Raw genomic sequence first — 12,912 nt, forward strand, 5'->3', positions numbered from 1 at the left:
TATATAGCCCTAGGGCTGAGAAAGGACGTTAAATAAAAATAATAATAATAATAATAATAGTAGTATTATTGTCGTGGAGCTTTGTTCACCTCCACCTGTGCGGGCGCTCGATTCATGAAATGAATGTGTATTACAAGTCTGAACGGTATTCAGACTTGTTGGTTGATTCATGAGTCTATATTCTTTTCCTCCCCCCAGTATGCCTTACATTATATTCATCTCTGAACAGCTTTCGGGCCTTCTACTAGCATACCTCCTGGTTGCTCCACTACATCATAACGTTGGAAGAAAGAAGCTTAAAAAGACTCTAGGCCAAGAAGGCTAGAAAAGAATCAAAATAAGCAAGAAATAATAACGAAGAGAGAAAAAGGAGAAAAACACGCTTGCTTGTATCAACACTATCTTCTATCTCCTAAGAGAGCCCGTTGGAAGGCATTCTGGCTACCCTACACCTCTCCCTCATACCTAAATGCTCTTCAACACTATGTTTTCAGAGAGCTAGTAATAGCTTAGCTAGATAGAGACTGAGATACTACAGCTACAATTCGCACTACAAATTCCCAAATCGTAAATAGCTAGATGGAGTAGCCTGTAGCTAAACCCTTATATAGTTCCAAGCTACATGGACTACAATGAATGATAATAAACAGTAATGCTTAAACACTAGTCCTAAGCTGCTTTAGAACATGTTATAGTATGTACCTAACCTCCTTCATCAATCCTTCTTAGATAGGTTGGGTACTCATTCAGGCCTTTTCAATATGCTGAACGTGCATCTTTTCCTTGCTGTCGTTCGTTTCAATGGCGCCTGTAAACGTATCGACTGAAGTCGATGCGAACTTGCGAGCTGAGACTTTATACTCGAAAAGCATGTCAAGTTCGCCGTAGGTCCTATCCTTGGGCTCGGGTAGACGGAAATAGCACCAGACAATACAGAGAGAGTATGATCCAGCCCAGAAGAACCCGGATTTAGCACCCCAGTTCCATGCTGACGGATTTAGCATGTTCGGGGTAAGGAAATTGTTGATAATACCACCGACGTTGTACAGATTGCGCGCAAGAACAATAGTCTTCTGTCGCAGCCGAGTTGAGGATAGCTCAGCCACGAGGGAGTAACACACCGAACCAACAGAGGCATCGTAGATGAAAGTGTATACTAAAAGCATGGATCCAATAGCCCACTGTGCCCCAGTGTTGGTTTTGGCCACTAATCCAAGAGATCCAATAAGAACAAGTAGCACGAAGAGGATCACAAGGCCGCCGATGTAAAGAGTGCGCCGGCCGAATTTGGTGATGAGAGCCCACAAGCAGAACACGCCTATAGCGCCCAGAGAATACTGTACAAGGGACATCGTAAAGGCGTTAGAGGTATCCAGACCAGCCTGAAGGTAAAAGTAGGTTGAGTAACCCATGAAACCAGATCCGCATGCTACTTGAATCGGCTAGACAATTGCGCAGATCTCTGTGCGGCGAAGGTCTGTCTGCTTAAAACAGTCCAAGTAGCCAATGGACTCGGTTGCAGCTGTCTCTATCTCGTTGGTATGTACCATCATGGCAATTGTTTCGTCGGCGTTGAAGCTCTCGAGTTGGTTGGCTGAAGTAAGACGGAGTACCGTTGTCTTGGCCTCTTCGACACGCCCCTGGCGGACCAGCCACCAGGGTGATTCTATTATACTGTTAGTTCCGTGATAAAAGATCGCTCATGATCAGATACTTACCAGGCGCGAGAAAGATACCGACTATCAAGGGAATGGGCCATATCCACTGCAGAGCATACGGAATACGATATGCCCAATGATCCTCGCGGGTCGCTACACCTTTGAGGACAGCTGAGGCAAGAAATTGCCCGATAACTCAGCAAAGATTGACATAAGTTGTGAGGTATGCACGGAGCGCGACTGGGCAAACCTCAGCGGCGTAGGTAGTCGTCAAAGTCTGGAAGACTCTCCAGGGGATACCTAGCAGAATAAGGCCGACTAGCAGTTGCTCGACTCGTGATGCAAAAAACACGATGAAAATCAAGAAGTTGACTGCAAGGAGGGCACCAATCATCGTCTTCCTGTAGCCGAAACGGTCGGCGATCCATCCATTTAACATGAGACCAAGAAGCTCTCCAACAACAGTACCATTTGAAAGTCCAGTCTGCCACGCAGCAGTAATCTCAAACGTTCCGTCTGGAAGTTGGACAACGAATTGTCTCTTGAAAGCTGGGACGGCGAAGAGGTTGGCGATGAGAACAATGTCGAAGCCCTCCATGATAATGGCAGCGGACAGCAGAATAGACCGACCAATGGCTTTAGGATAGAGCTTGAGTCCCTGCCACAATGTCATGTTGTGTTCAGCCTCCGTGGCCTTCGCAGCGTCGAAATTGATTTGGTAGGCATCCTTCTTGTTGATAGGCATTGGGTCAGTGATGGTCGAGTCAACATAGACTTTCTCATCCACTCCACCATTTCCGCTAGTCGGGGTAGACATGACGGGATAACGGTCGAAGCCGTTGTGTTTGGAACAATGAGTACAGGAGTTGAAGAAAGAAGATATGGAATAGGAGAAGAAGGTAATAGCTGGAGAGCTCAGGTTTGAGTCGTCCTGTGCCTATAGAGCCCTGTATTAGGGGCAACTTCATATCAACGTTTCTGTTAATTGTTTGTACATCCGTGATGTTGACTTAGGGATTAACAACCCCGTGGGGAGTTCAACCCCAGACTTAAAAACATCCTGAAAGAACGCCCCGAAACCTGGAGCCGGGCACTACCAGCCCAGACCACACACTACTAGTACGCAAAGCAGAGGATGTCGTTAAGATCTAGTGTAGTTCTAAACATCCCGAAAAACATTCCGTCGACTCTAGCTGAAAGTATGGTCGGTCTCGGACCAAGATCACTCAGCTAGTCGACGCAATCTGGAATAGAACAAGCATTATGATTTAGACTACGTGTTGTTAATAGGCTTTGATTCGTTCGACATATCCCACTTAGAGAGACTGACGATAATGAGTCTGGTTACCCATGTTACGGGCCACAGGGATAAGCCGATTTAGCTAGGATACGCAAAGTGGCTTAATAGAAGCTTGACATCCGATATCAAACCAATAAGAGATATTGAGACTTCGCGCGTATGATCCTACCGCAATAGCCTTCTACTCGATACCCATTCAGATCGTTCCCTGGACGCCGTTCGCATCGTTACATATCTGTCAGATGAATGGCAGCTGAAGCCGCAGAATCCGGGCGTGGATCGGGGCATCAGGATTCTGCGTATAGCTAATCAGAGCCTTGTTGGCAAGGGTATATCACAAGGGCGGGCGGGTCAAGCAGGCTGTGACACTGCTGGAGCACTTAGTTGCTGTAAGAGAGAAGATGCTGGTGGAAGAGCATCCTGATCGACTGACTTCGCAGGACAAGCTTGCACGAGCATACGGCGCCGATGAACAGATCCAAATGGCCATGGAACTGATAAAGCATGTAATTATTCTTGTTGTTAAAGGATGACATCTTTGAGCTCAACATATGTGTCAACACTTAATTAGCATGTTGTCATATCGCCTAATCTATACGTCGCCCGTCCCATCAATAGGTTCCAGCATACGAGATACCGTATATGAGCGCTTTATGGATCTCTTTTTTCGCTTACTACTCAAAAATAAAGTTAAGTCGTTGTTGCCACGCCGTGTGAGCACACTGTTGAGCTTCTCTAATCTTACTCTATGGAGCACATAAGGTGAGAGCAAGTAATGCTGCTACAATATGTCGCATCTTTTGGGTTGGTGTTGTTAACAAGAATTTGAGACTAAGTGAATAAGCGTTATGTTGTTTATGATACTTGCACGGTAAAGTCCATTGCTTAAGAGCAAACTTAATGAGGCATATATGTACATTGAGCGCATAATTTTCTATTGATCTTGTTTGAATGTGTTGGTATGTATGTTTTACTAACTCCTCTTGCGCGGCATGTAGCAAGTTCAGAAACTCTATCGAACGACGCCATTCCTACGGCTACCGCCTCGACACCTACAACTTCGCAACCACCTACAACCACTAGTAAAGACGTGCCTCGGCCCACTCAAACCCAGGACTGCGCTAATCCACCGTGTTAGAAATAGTACGTTACTGTAAAAGGTGACGGCGGGTATCGCACGTAAGGACTTTCAGAAATAGAACCCGGGCGTTAGGGAATGTTCGCAGCTGTATCCAGACTACTATGCTGTCTGCGTAGGCGGTTGATCGAGCCGAGTGTAGCTATCACCAATCTCGTTTACCCACCTCCAATGATTAGCGCGCACCATCAACTTTGGTAGTTTTGAAATGCAAGCGTACACGCAATGATAACCAGTAGGATAGCTAGTAGTCCAGGCGAGCGCCCAGGCATTGAAGTCACGTGCATAACCAAGGTTCCCTGCTTCCCTTCTGCGGGAAAATTAGCGGGGATGGCCAAAGCTTAAAACAAGTTGCGCATTATCCGGCGCTTGGCCACGCCAGGGGTGATGATTTGGACTGACCATTCCCACTACACGTCAAGCGTGATCGATTTCGTGCCTTACAGAAACCCACCTACTATAGAAGGACTGTTTGCTACCTCTTTATGTGGCATATCTCTTTGCATAGTGCGAATGCTAAATCGACGCTTGTGTCTCCAACAACGTACCCACATTTCCTCCTTGTGGCAATCAACGGCCGATTCCACTTTTCGACAATTCCAAGGCCACTCCTCACACATTGTTTGCCTGGTGCCAACATGCCATGTCGTCAACTGCCGCCTCCGAGACTAATTCCGAGGTTCTCAGACGGTGTCAAGAGATCTTGGCACAGCAAGAGTCGAGTCCGAAGGAGTATCATGAAATCGAAGACAAGCTTGCTTTGACTCCCTTACAGCCAGACACAAAATGGGGTTTTGTTATCGTCCGCGCTGTCTATGGTCCATCTAGCGATGCGCCGTGGGCCCAAATACTCCAACTTATTCGTGCAGAGATCTCGGAGTCTTTGACAAAGGCAGATCAATCAGAGCTGCTTTCACGTCACGAGATGACCATCATTGAGGATGAAGCAATGCTCGCCGGCGCAGATTCATCCGGCGCAGCGGCATACGCCGCGCGCCGCGCATTTCGCGCTTGGGTAGCAGATGATCTGCCCCAACAGCTCCCCGATAACTACCTAGAAGAGCTAGGCGGACTTACACAGTTTCGTGAACAATTGCTTATCAATACGAAGCACCACGCGGACAATCCTTTGAGCATTATGCCGCCTCGATGGCGATACTGCATATTCGTAGATCAGCATTGCTTACGCTCGCTGGAGGGAGGGCCTAAGGAGCCTGAATTAAAAGATCCAGCCTTGAAGATTCTGACCACAGACTGGGACGGCGAAGTAACAGAGGTACCCGCTGAAAAATTTACTGAAGACTGGGATGGCGGCGAGACTAATGATGATCACGAAGACGTTGGATGGATGTGGATCGATATGACGGATTATGCTCCTAAGTACACTCAATTGACTTCTGCATTTGGATGGGAAGAATACCACGAGCGGCCTCAAAGGGACTACGTGGAGACTACAAGATCCTTCCATGACTTGCCGTAATTTGATAGGTCTGAATGCTATTTGAGGTGGTTTTTGATATGATCGTGAAGATTAGAGGGGAGGCGTCCCAGGGAACATGAATTCGTTGACTTCGCAGAGGGGCTTGACAAGGTATTTTGAAAATATCTGAACATACAACTAATAGATAGTTCTCGCTCGAGGCGTCGCTAGCAGTACCATGATTGTATGGTGACGCTACTGTTTATTCTCAGAAAATCGATATGGGTATGAAAGCCATGGAAAGAAGGATTCTGCGCGCATCGAAACTCTTTTGGGAGCCCATCGATCTTGCTTGTTCCTTGTGGCCATTGAAAAATTGAATGATCAGGTTGTTAGGTGTAGCAAAAAGGCAGACAGTTCATGCGCTTCATGTTCACTCGGAACAGGTCCGCAACGCTCTCTTTTCACCAGATACCAAATCTTGGTTTTCAGGATCGCGAAGTTCGGGGCTAGAATGGTGGAGCTTGTCTACAGGGTTAACGTTCTACTCAATTCATGGGAACTTGAAGTTGTTAATACTGTTGAATCTCTCGTCAGACAGATTGGCAGCACCTGTACCTTCTGAAAAGACTGCTAGATTCTGGGACACTGATTTACATGGAGCCGACACTAGATAGCAAGATCAACACAATCTTTCGCGATTTTGACATCTGAGTCCCAGAACAATCGGTATCAGTAAGATGATGACCATTATGTCTGTGATTTGAAAGAAGTATAGAACCCCTACTCCATGTAACACTTACTAGCTGACTGTGTACACACACTAGCCACACGTGCTATGTCAGTTCCCACTCAAAAAAGCCTGTTATTAACCGTACTGTTATCTATTCCCTCAACGCCGTCTTCTAACTCTTCTCTAACGTCACCTGCTTCTCCGCGATGGTATACTTCTGCAAATAGCTCAGTGGGCCAAAAGAGAAGCTTAGAGAGCAAAGATAGAGGCAACAGCTTTAATAGGTCAATTCACAATAACATATCGATATCCCGGCAGTTTCTCCGCCTAGAGGGATAGATCGTTAGAGGGCGTCCCCAAGGACGTGCGCTGTCAGCAGCACATAGTATGTACACGGCCTACAGTAGCATGCTTAGATATTGCTGTATGCTATCGGAGTAAATTCGACTCTATGCCCCTAGTAGCTGGCAAATAAGGATAGCTGTGGTGAATGTCTACGGCTTCCCTAGAAGTCTTTGCTACGGCCAGATGCTTAGCCCCGCTGTTGCAACGCGACCTTAGCCGTCGTCGCCGTTTGTTCTGCTTGAACATGCCGATGCGCCCGCTCTACTAAGAAAAAAAAGCAGCGTCATCCTCGTACCGGTGCTCCTCCGGCCTATAGATAATTAGACTTTTCTTTCTAGTCTGTGTTACCAGGTTGCTGACGTCTATTCCCTCCGTGATGGATATGAGATAAGTCAGCATTAGACCCAACTAAGACATACTGTACACTAGCGATAGCACCTTCAGCACACTTGCCCTTGAAGTATTACTGGCTCCAGATATCGCCCGAGATTACGGATTCAGCTTCACCAGCAACATAGTAACGGGGATTCAGCTGATAGAGCTATGAAGAATATTGTTGGGGCGGTGATATTGTTGAGAGCATTGGCACTCGCCGCAGGCGAGCGTCAGCGCGGCTGGCTTAGCTCGTTACTAGTAAGATAAGCTTTGGCACGGATAGCGTCAGGGTCAAATCTCAAGACCTTCGGGACAATTGAGGATGCTGGCAAGTGCTCCACTCTACAGCATCTCAGCTTCCGTCTCTTCGATCTACTACTAAACTCACTGGTCTGTCTCCTGCCATCCTACTGTTCGTACCATCCTGTTATACTACCCTCCTATCTGTGCTATTCGCGCTATCTGCTATCCATCCTACTATGATAATATCCATGCTGCCCGTGCTATGCTGCCATTCCAACACACTCGATGTCGCTCGACCTTGCACTGTCGCCGAAAATCGCCTCGAGCTAATGCTGTGCGGTCCTAACACTCTGTCCTTTCGCTAAGTCCAATTTCACCGAAGTGAAGACGTGGCCAACTATTAATCGACTCTTCTTGCCCTCTTCGGCATCTCTTAGCTCAGTACAAATTCCTTCACAATTCTACATCATCTGCTATCTTCGAGCTCCACCAACAGTCGCCCGCCATGAGACTTGCAAACTACATCATTACATTACTGGCTATCTGCCTACCTGCTACCTTAGCTTGTAAATCATACTGCAAGTGTTCAGGGCCGAATTACAAAGGAGAAAATAAGGAGTGCGTTCAAGACTGCGGAGCAGGACGGGGTTGTCACGGTCGAGATTGTATCGACACTTGCAAGACAAATGGTGATCACGGTACACCGGAAGGTTGTAGCATAGCCTATGCTAGTGACTTTGGCCTGAAAAAATGCTATTAACGACATGGATGTATGGAGATGCATTTCAAAGGTTCTTGCTAGCGGTAGTCTATCAATGGATTAGTTGGGCCTGATATCTTAGCATAACTAAGAGATCTTTTCCAAGCTAGAGATAGCTAAGATGCTGATATTTCTAGTGTTTTTGATTCACTTTCTTCTCAATATGTCATGGCTCCCAATACTAATATCTTAATCCATGCGTTGAATATAACTATACAATCAGTATTTGGTAGTAAACGTACCGCCTAAATTGGCACGATAACGGTTATTTCACTACGGACGATCGATTGAAATTATGGCAGATCCTGCTAATGAAGCTTTAAGCCTACTGTCCCTATAATTGAGATTCTACCTACTGTCCTTCTTTGAAGCTTGAAAACCCCTCTACTTCGAAAAATGCAAGAGGCATATCTGCTTCAAACCACGAGAACTTCACACACGTATTAATACATTGTCACGGTGCGGGCTCATAGACGGAAGGGACAGGCACGAGTACAGGTTGTATTGCTACAGACTAGCTGGACAGACTCTCACTATAGGTAATGCAGAGTGGTGGACAGGACGTAGCTCAAGAAGCCAGTTGGTTCTTGTCTAGGAACGCAATCTGCTGTTTTGCTTTGTTCTGTAGGCCTATGCGGGTCACCATCCTCTCTACTAGCGGTGGCAAGATCATGTACCACCAAAGTAACTTTTAAGCCTTCCATCTTGCTTATAAATAAACTTCTGCATAGCCCGCAATGTTTCCATACTCACTACGGACGGCCCAACTCACAACTCGCGTTGACACTCATTTAGTCAGGGCTTTTCTCAGCGCCATGCACTCAGGATAACCAAAGGGCAGGAACGGGAAGGCGATATCAGTCACTACTGTATACATCTGATTTTTCGTTATTCTATCCCATGTTACTTGTAATGCCTTAGATGCAAAAAAAGAAGATATTTGATTGAATAGCTCTAACAATATTATATATACCTTTTCTGTGACCTACCAAATGGACACTAAGTTGATGAGATACTAGATGCTAGACCACTTAGCGGGGAACGACCTGGTAGCGCGGGCGCCTCTTCACTTGCAGATATCATCTAGACCGATACGACTTAGGCATCAGCTGCGTTATTACATGTATCGTTCTCGTGCAATGAAAAGTAAGCCAAAAGCCTTGTTGATGTTGGGTACATTGTGTTTCGCTGATTATGCCATATTCATACCATAACTACCTGCACTCATCATCACTCTAATGTCTACTACTTTTACTGTTGATACTCGTCCTACTTATCATCATTATCATCATCACCCTTCCTGCGCAGGCGCCTTCAAAACTTTCTTGAGATCAAGTACTGTCGCCGAAAACGGCGTGTGAAGTCCCTTGCCAAAATCATCGAATGTCTCACCACCATAGATCATCAGATGATCTGGTCTCTTTTTGAAGATCTGGATAGCACGCGAGTACACTGCTCCCGCAGGCGTAGCATGCTCTTCCCACTTGTCTAGAGCACCGCCATACGAGTTTGTATATACCTGCCTCCGGTCTGCGTCAGATACCACAATTGTACCTAGGGGTCCACCAACAGGGCTCCAGACCACATATGGGCTAGCATTGGGCACGGTGCTGTTGTTGATGACGATGGGTCGACCGACGCTCTTGCGGAAGTCCAGAGGAGAATCAGCCATAACATAATATACGGGGTAGTTGGAGCCATAGGAGGAGGAGTTGCCAATTGGAAGTTCGTGTACGAGGATCCATTTCTTCAGAGGCGGGATGTATTCCACAACGGTCATACCGGGACGGGCGGTGTACTGTTCATAGGCTACATCGTTCACGACAGGACCCCAAGTCTTGAGATCGGTGGATGTTTGGTGAGCGAGCTTTTGGCCGTGCTTCGGGTCACGTTGGTCCGAGTAGTAGGCGACTAACTGGCCTTTGTACTGACTAGGGCGTTGTTAACTCGAAGATCGGAAAGATATAAGGGAATAGAACTTACAGCAGATACGGCTCCCAGATCGGTGTGGCTCCGTTTGTGGTATTGGGTCTTCCGCCTTCGGCGATATGGCTTACAAATTGCCATGTTCTTGCCCGGTCTTTGCTAGCATAAAGGTCGATCCTTGTGCTATTAGGCCCCCAGCTGTTACCGCTACCCAAGATTGTGCCCGCTGGGTAGCCTCCCATAGGCTCGGTTAATTCTGTCAAGGCAGGCTGCGCACTCATACCAAAGCCATTGACAGTATCGCGCAAGTCAGAGACATGCTTCCATGTAGCACCGCCATCCTTGGATTCAAAGATAGGGAAAAAGTTGGGCGAGTTTCCAGATAGCGATGCAGTTGCGATAATAGTTCCATCCCGCAACTCAGTGTAGCGAGGATAAGTGATACTCTCGCTGCCAGTTGTCTGATAGATTGTATTGTTTACGAAAAAGCCCCATGGCTTCGGGGTGCTAGTCTCGAAAACTGAAGAAGGGAAGGCAGTAACGCTACTGACAAAGATGGCAGCTGTTGCCAGGATGGAAGTATGGAGCCTCATAACTGCAATATCCTCTGCTGGAAAAGCCCGGGTAGTAGTTGACTGATGGGAACTGATCTCAACCTATGGACAGCAACCTGCGTTTATATATCCTTGCAATATCCTCGCCTCCGAACCAACTGCTATAACGCCGATCTCTACGTACAAGGACACACGGTATAACGGGACACTTTCTCTCCCAGCCCCTCAGAATATTAGCTATTACTCTGTAGTACTGGATCCTTTAGCTGGCTAAATTCTAGCTAGGTTGCTTCTGCAATTACTAAAGCTGATCAGTTAATATAATGTACCCCACAGGCGGGCGATCTACATGGGCGATCGGGCCACTTTTGCCAAGCCCTCACCAAAACCACCACACCATAGCCTAAAACCACCACATTATAGCCTAAAACCCCCCATCTTCGACTATCGATCGAGTGGTAAATGGGTCTCCGCCTCGGGATCTCAAGAATCCAATTATCTCCACCAATACTAAATCAACCAGGAAGCTTAGTGTTGGTGGAGATGATTGCGTTCTTGAGATCCCGAGATGGAGGCCCATCTACCACTCTATTGATAGCTCTTACTTCCTACCCTGGCCTGTATTATCCTCTTGCTCGTGGACCTGCATACATCAATTCTGCCATATAGCACAGTAAGTACTATTGATAGCAAACACGCATCGGGTCTGAGCAAACTCATCGAGAATTTCGACCGTTGGAACAAACTCCCGTCCCGTAGCGCAGAGGAAACGATGTCGATTCCGACATGCGCTTCGACAACTGTATGATCATGTGCTTGGAACTCCAAAAGAACCCAGCTTCCACGGGTGATGCACGAATGGCTCACCAAGCTGAACAAGCTATCGAAAGCTCTTATCAACCTTCTGCCAGAATCACCAATGCCGAATCCCAACTCGCAATGCACTTTGCAGCTTAACACACTAAACCTCTTGCCATCCAAAAATAAGGGCACCATGAAGTTTGCTTTTGCATTTGCCTGACAGCTAACGGTAAGCAAATATGGAGCACCGACCCAATAACAGACCTTGCGTCGGCCCACCTTTGCTCCCGATCGAGGCGCCAATCTATGAAGATAGGACTGCGGAAGATGAGCCTGTCGAAATGAAGACTTGGGAATGGTATGAAGAAAATGAAGATTGCAGAATCGGCAGCATAGTCAGCGAGGTGCTGATGGAAGAAGGAAGTGATGCGCCAGAGCAGACATACTGTTACTGCATTGCCAAATCTGGCCTACCAGACTGGATATAGTGCCTTGACAGACATCCTGTACTCAGCTTAGCTTCCCAGCTACATCAATTGCTCCGCGCGACAATGACACACAAAAGTAGTGTTTTGCGCGCTTCAGTGGTACTCGCTACACCGTCATGTCCCGCAACGGCAGCCAGCGAACAAGATGCCCTTTTGCGCTGCTAGGTCAGATTTCATAGCGTCATCGAACGAGCAGTAAGTCCGCCCATCTTGAGCTCGGATCCTTCGTAGAGTAATAGGTGATAAAAACACTATTCTTTGTAGGAGTACTGGAGATGATGACACTACTAGAGTGATGCATATGTAGAGTAAGATATTGTTGATAGTCAATGAACATTAGGTAGGTAAAAGAATTGGCTAAAGCTGCGCCCCTCTTTGGTGCCGTTCACGGGTTGTTCTGACTGCTATACCACCTCCGTCACTACTGTCATTCGTTGGTTCGTGGCACTCAATGAAGCTGACATCATGATCCGCCAGGTGTTGGTCGTGATATGCGACGTAGACGCCACTTTGCCCTGATTTCGGGTTAGAGCTCGCGTAGGCTAGGTAGAATACATTGTCGATTCCGACGCCCCGCGATACGACTCCAGTCAACTTGATCTGGCAGACCGGACCGCCCATGATAGTGTGTAAATCGGTGATGCGTTTGGTGTAGATGGAAAATGTCTTCGTCAGGCTACGATTGCAGCGTGACATCGTGAGTTGGACCCAGGCCTGCGCGGATGCGGCAGTAGCCATGGCTACGATACTGAGCAAGCACAGCTTCGTCCCGAAGTTTTTGTGAATTCGTTCGATATGTATGCGTGGAGGGCGTAGTGATTTGCGTGAGAATGATGAGAAATAGTTGTGATTCTTGCTTGTTTGCTATATATCCATGTGGACACATGTGGATATTTATACTCACCTCTGTGCCGTTTCTTGCTGATACTTCACGTCTTCAAACGTCCATGTGTCACATGAAATTGAAAATCTGCGATAGAAATTTCTCTTGCGTCTCCAGTGCTGATGTGAGCTATACACACAATTTATTTACGCCCGGCGGCCGAGCCGAAAGGGCTACTAACGCTAGTCTAGCTTTACACTTCCTATGCTACGTCTTGGTCTCCTTAGCCCATATGTCTTCTTTTGCCCACTTCTTTATATAGCTTATTATCCAATCTAGAGTCCTTAT

General features: G+C 47.0%; 5 protein-coding genes across 5 annotated transcripts; 2 read left to right on the top strand and 3 right to left on the bottom strand.

Moving 5' to 3' along the window:
* Positions 1-746: 746 nt before the first annotated feature.
* COCCADRAFT_41866 (uncharacterized protein) lies at positions 747-2,403 on the bottom strand (the record flags this gene model as incomplete). Its single annotated transcript, XM_007720097.1, has 4 exons — positions 747-1,429; positions 1,493-1,666; positions 1,719-1,853; positions 1,890-2,403. The coding sequence occupies 4 exons, from the start codon at positions 2,401-2,403 to the stop codon at positions 747-749; spliced, it is 1,506 nt and encodes a 501-aa protein (XP_007718287.1).
* A 2,336-nt stretch (positions 2,404-4,739) lies between these two features.
* Positions 4,740-5,576, top strand: COCCADRAFT_111795 (uncharacterized protein; the record flags this gene model as incomplete). The annotated part of the gene is made up of 1 exon (XM_007720098.1): positions 4,740-5,576. One exon carries the CDS (start codon positions 4,740-4,742, stop codon positions 5,574-5,576), a length of 837 nt encoding a protein of 278 aa, XP_007718288.1.
* Positions 5,577-9,263: 3,687 nt separating this feature from the next.
* On the bottom strand, positions 9,264-10,491 carry COCCADRAFT_111803 (glycoside hydrolase family 93 protein; the record flags this gene model as incomplete). The annotated part of the gene is made up of 2 exons (XM_007720099.1): positions 9,264-9,903; positions 9,956-10,491. The coding sequence occupies 2 exons, from the start codon at positions 10,489-10,491 to the stop codon at positions 9,264-9,266; spliced, it is 1,176 nt and encodes a 391-aa protein (XP_007718289.1).
* A 1,001-nt stretch (positions 10,492-11,492) lies between these two features.
* COCCADRAFT_111806 (uncharacterized protein) lies at positions 11,493-11,741 on the top strand (the record flags this gene model as incomplete). The annotated part of the gene is made up of 1 exon (XM_007720100.1): positions 11,493-11,741. One exon carries the CDS (start codon positions 11,493-11,495, stop codon positions 11,739-11,741), a length of 249 nt encoding a protein of 82 aa, XP_007718290.1.
* Positions 11,742-12,098: 357 nt separating this feature from the next.
* On the bottom strand, positions 12,099-12,479 carry COCCADRAFT_31113 (uncharacterized protein; the record flags this gene model as incomplete). Its single annotated transcript, XM_007720101.1, has 1 exon — positions 12,099-12,479. One exon carries the CDS (start codon positions 12,477-12,479, stop codon positions 12,099-12,101), a length of 381 nt encoding a protein of 126 aa, XP_007718291.1.
* Between the last annotated feature and the right edge of the window lie 433 nt (positions 12,480-12,912).

Source organism: Bipolaris zeicola (genome assembly GCF_000523435.1).
Source record: "Bipolaris zeicola 26-R-13 unplaced genomic scaffold scaffold_399, whole genome shotgun sequence".
Lineage (NCBI taxonomy): Eukaryota > Fungi > Ascomycota > Dothideomycetes > Pleosporales > Pleosporaceae > Bipolaris > Bipolaris zeicola.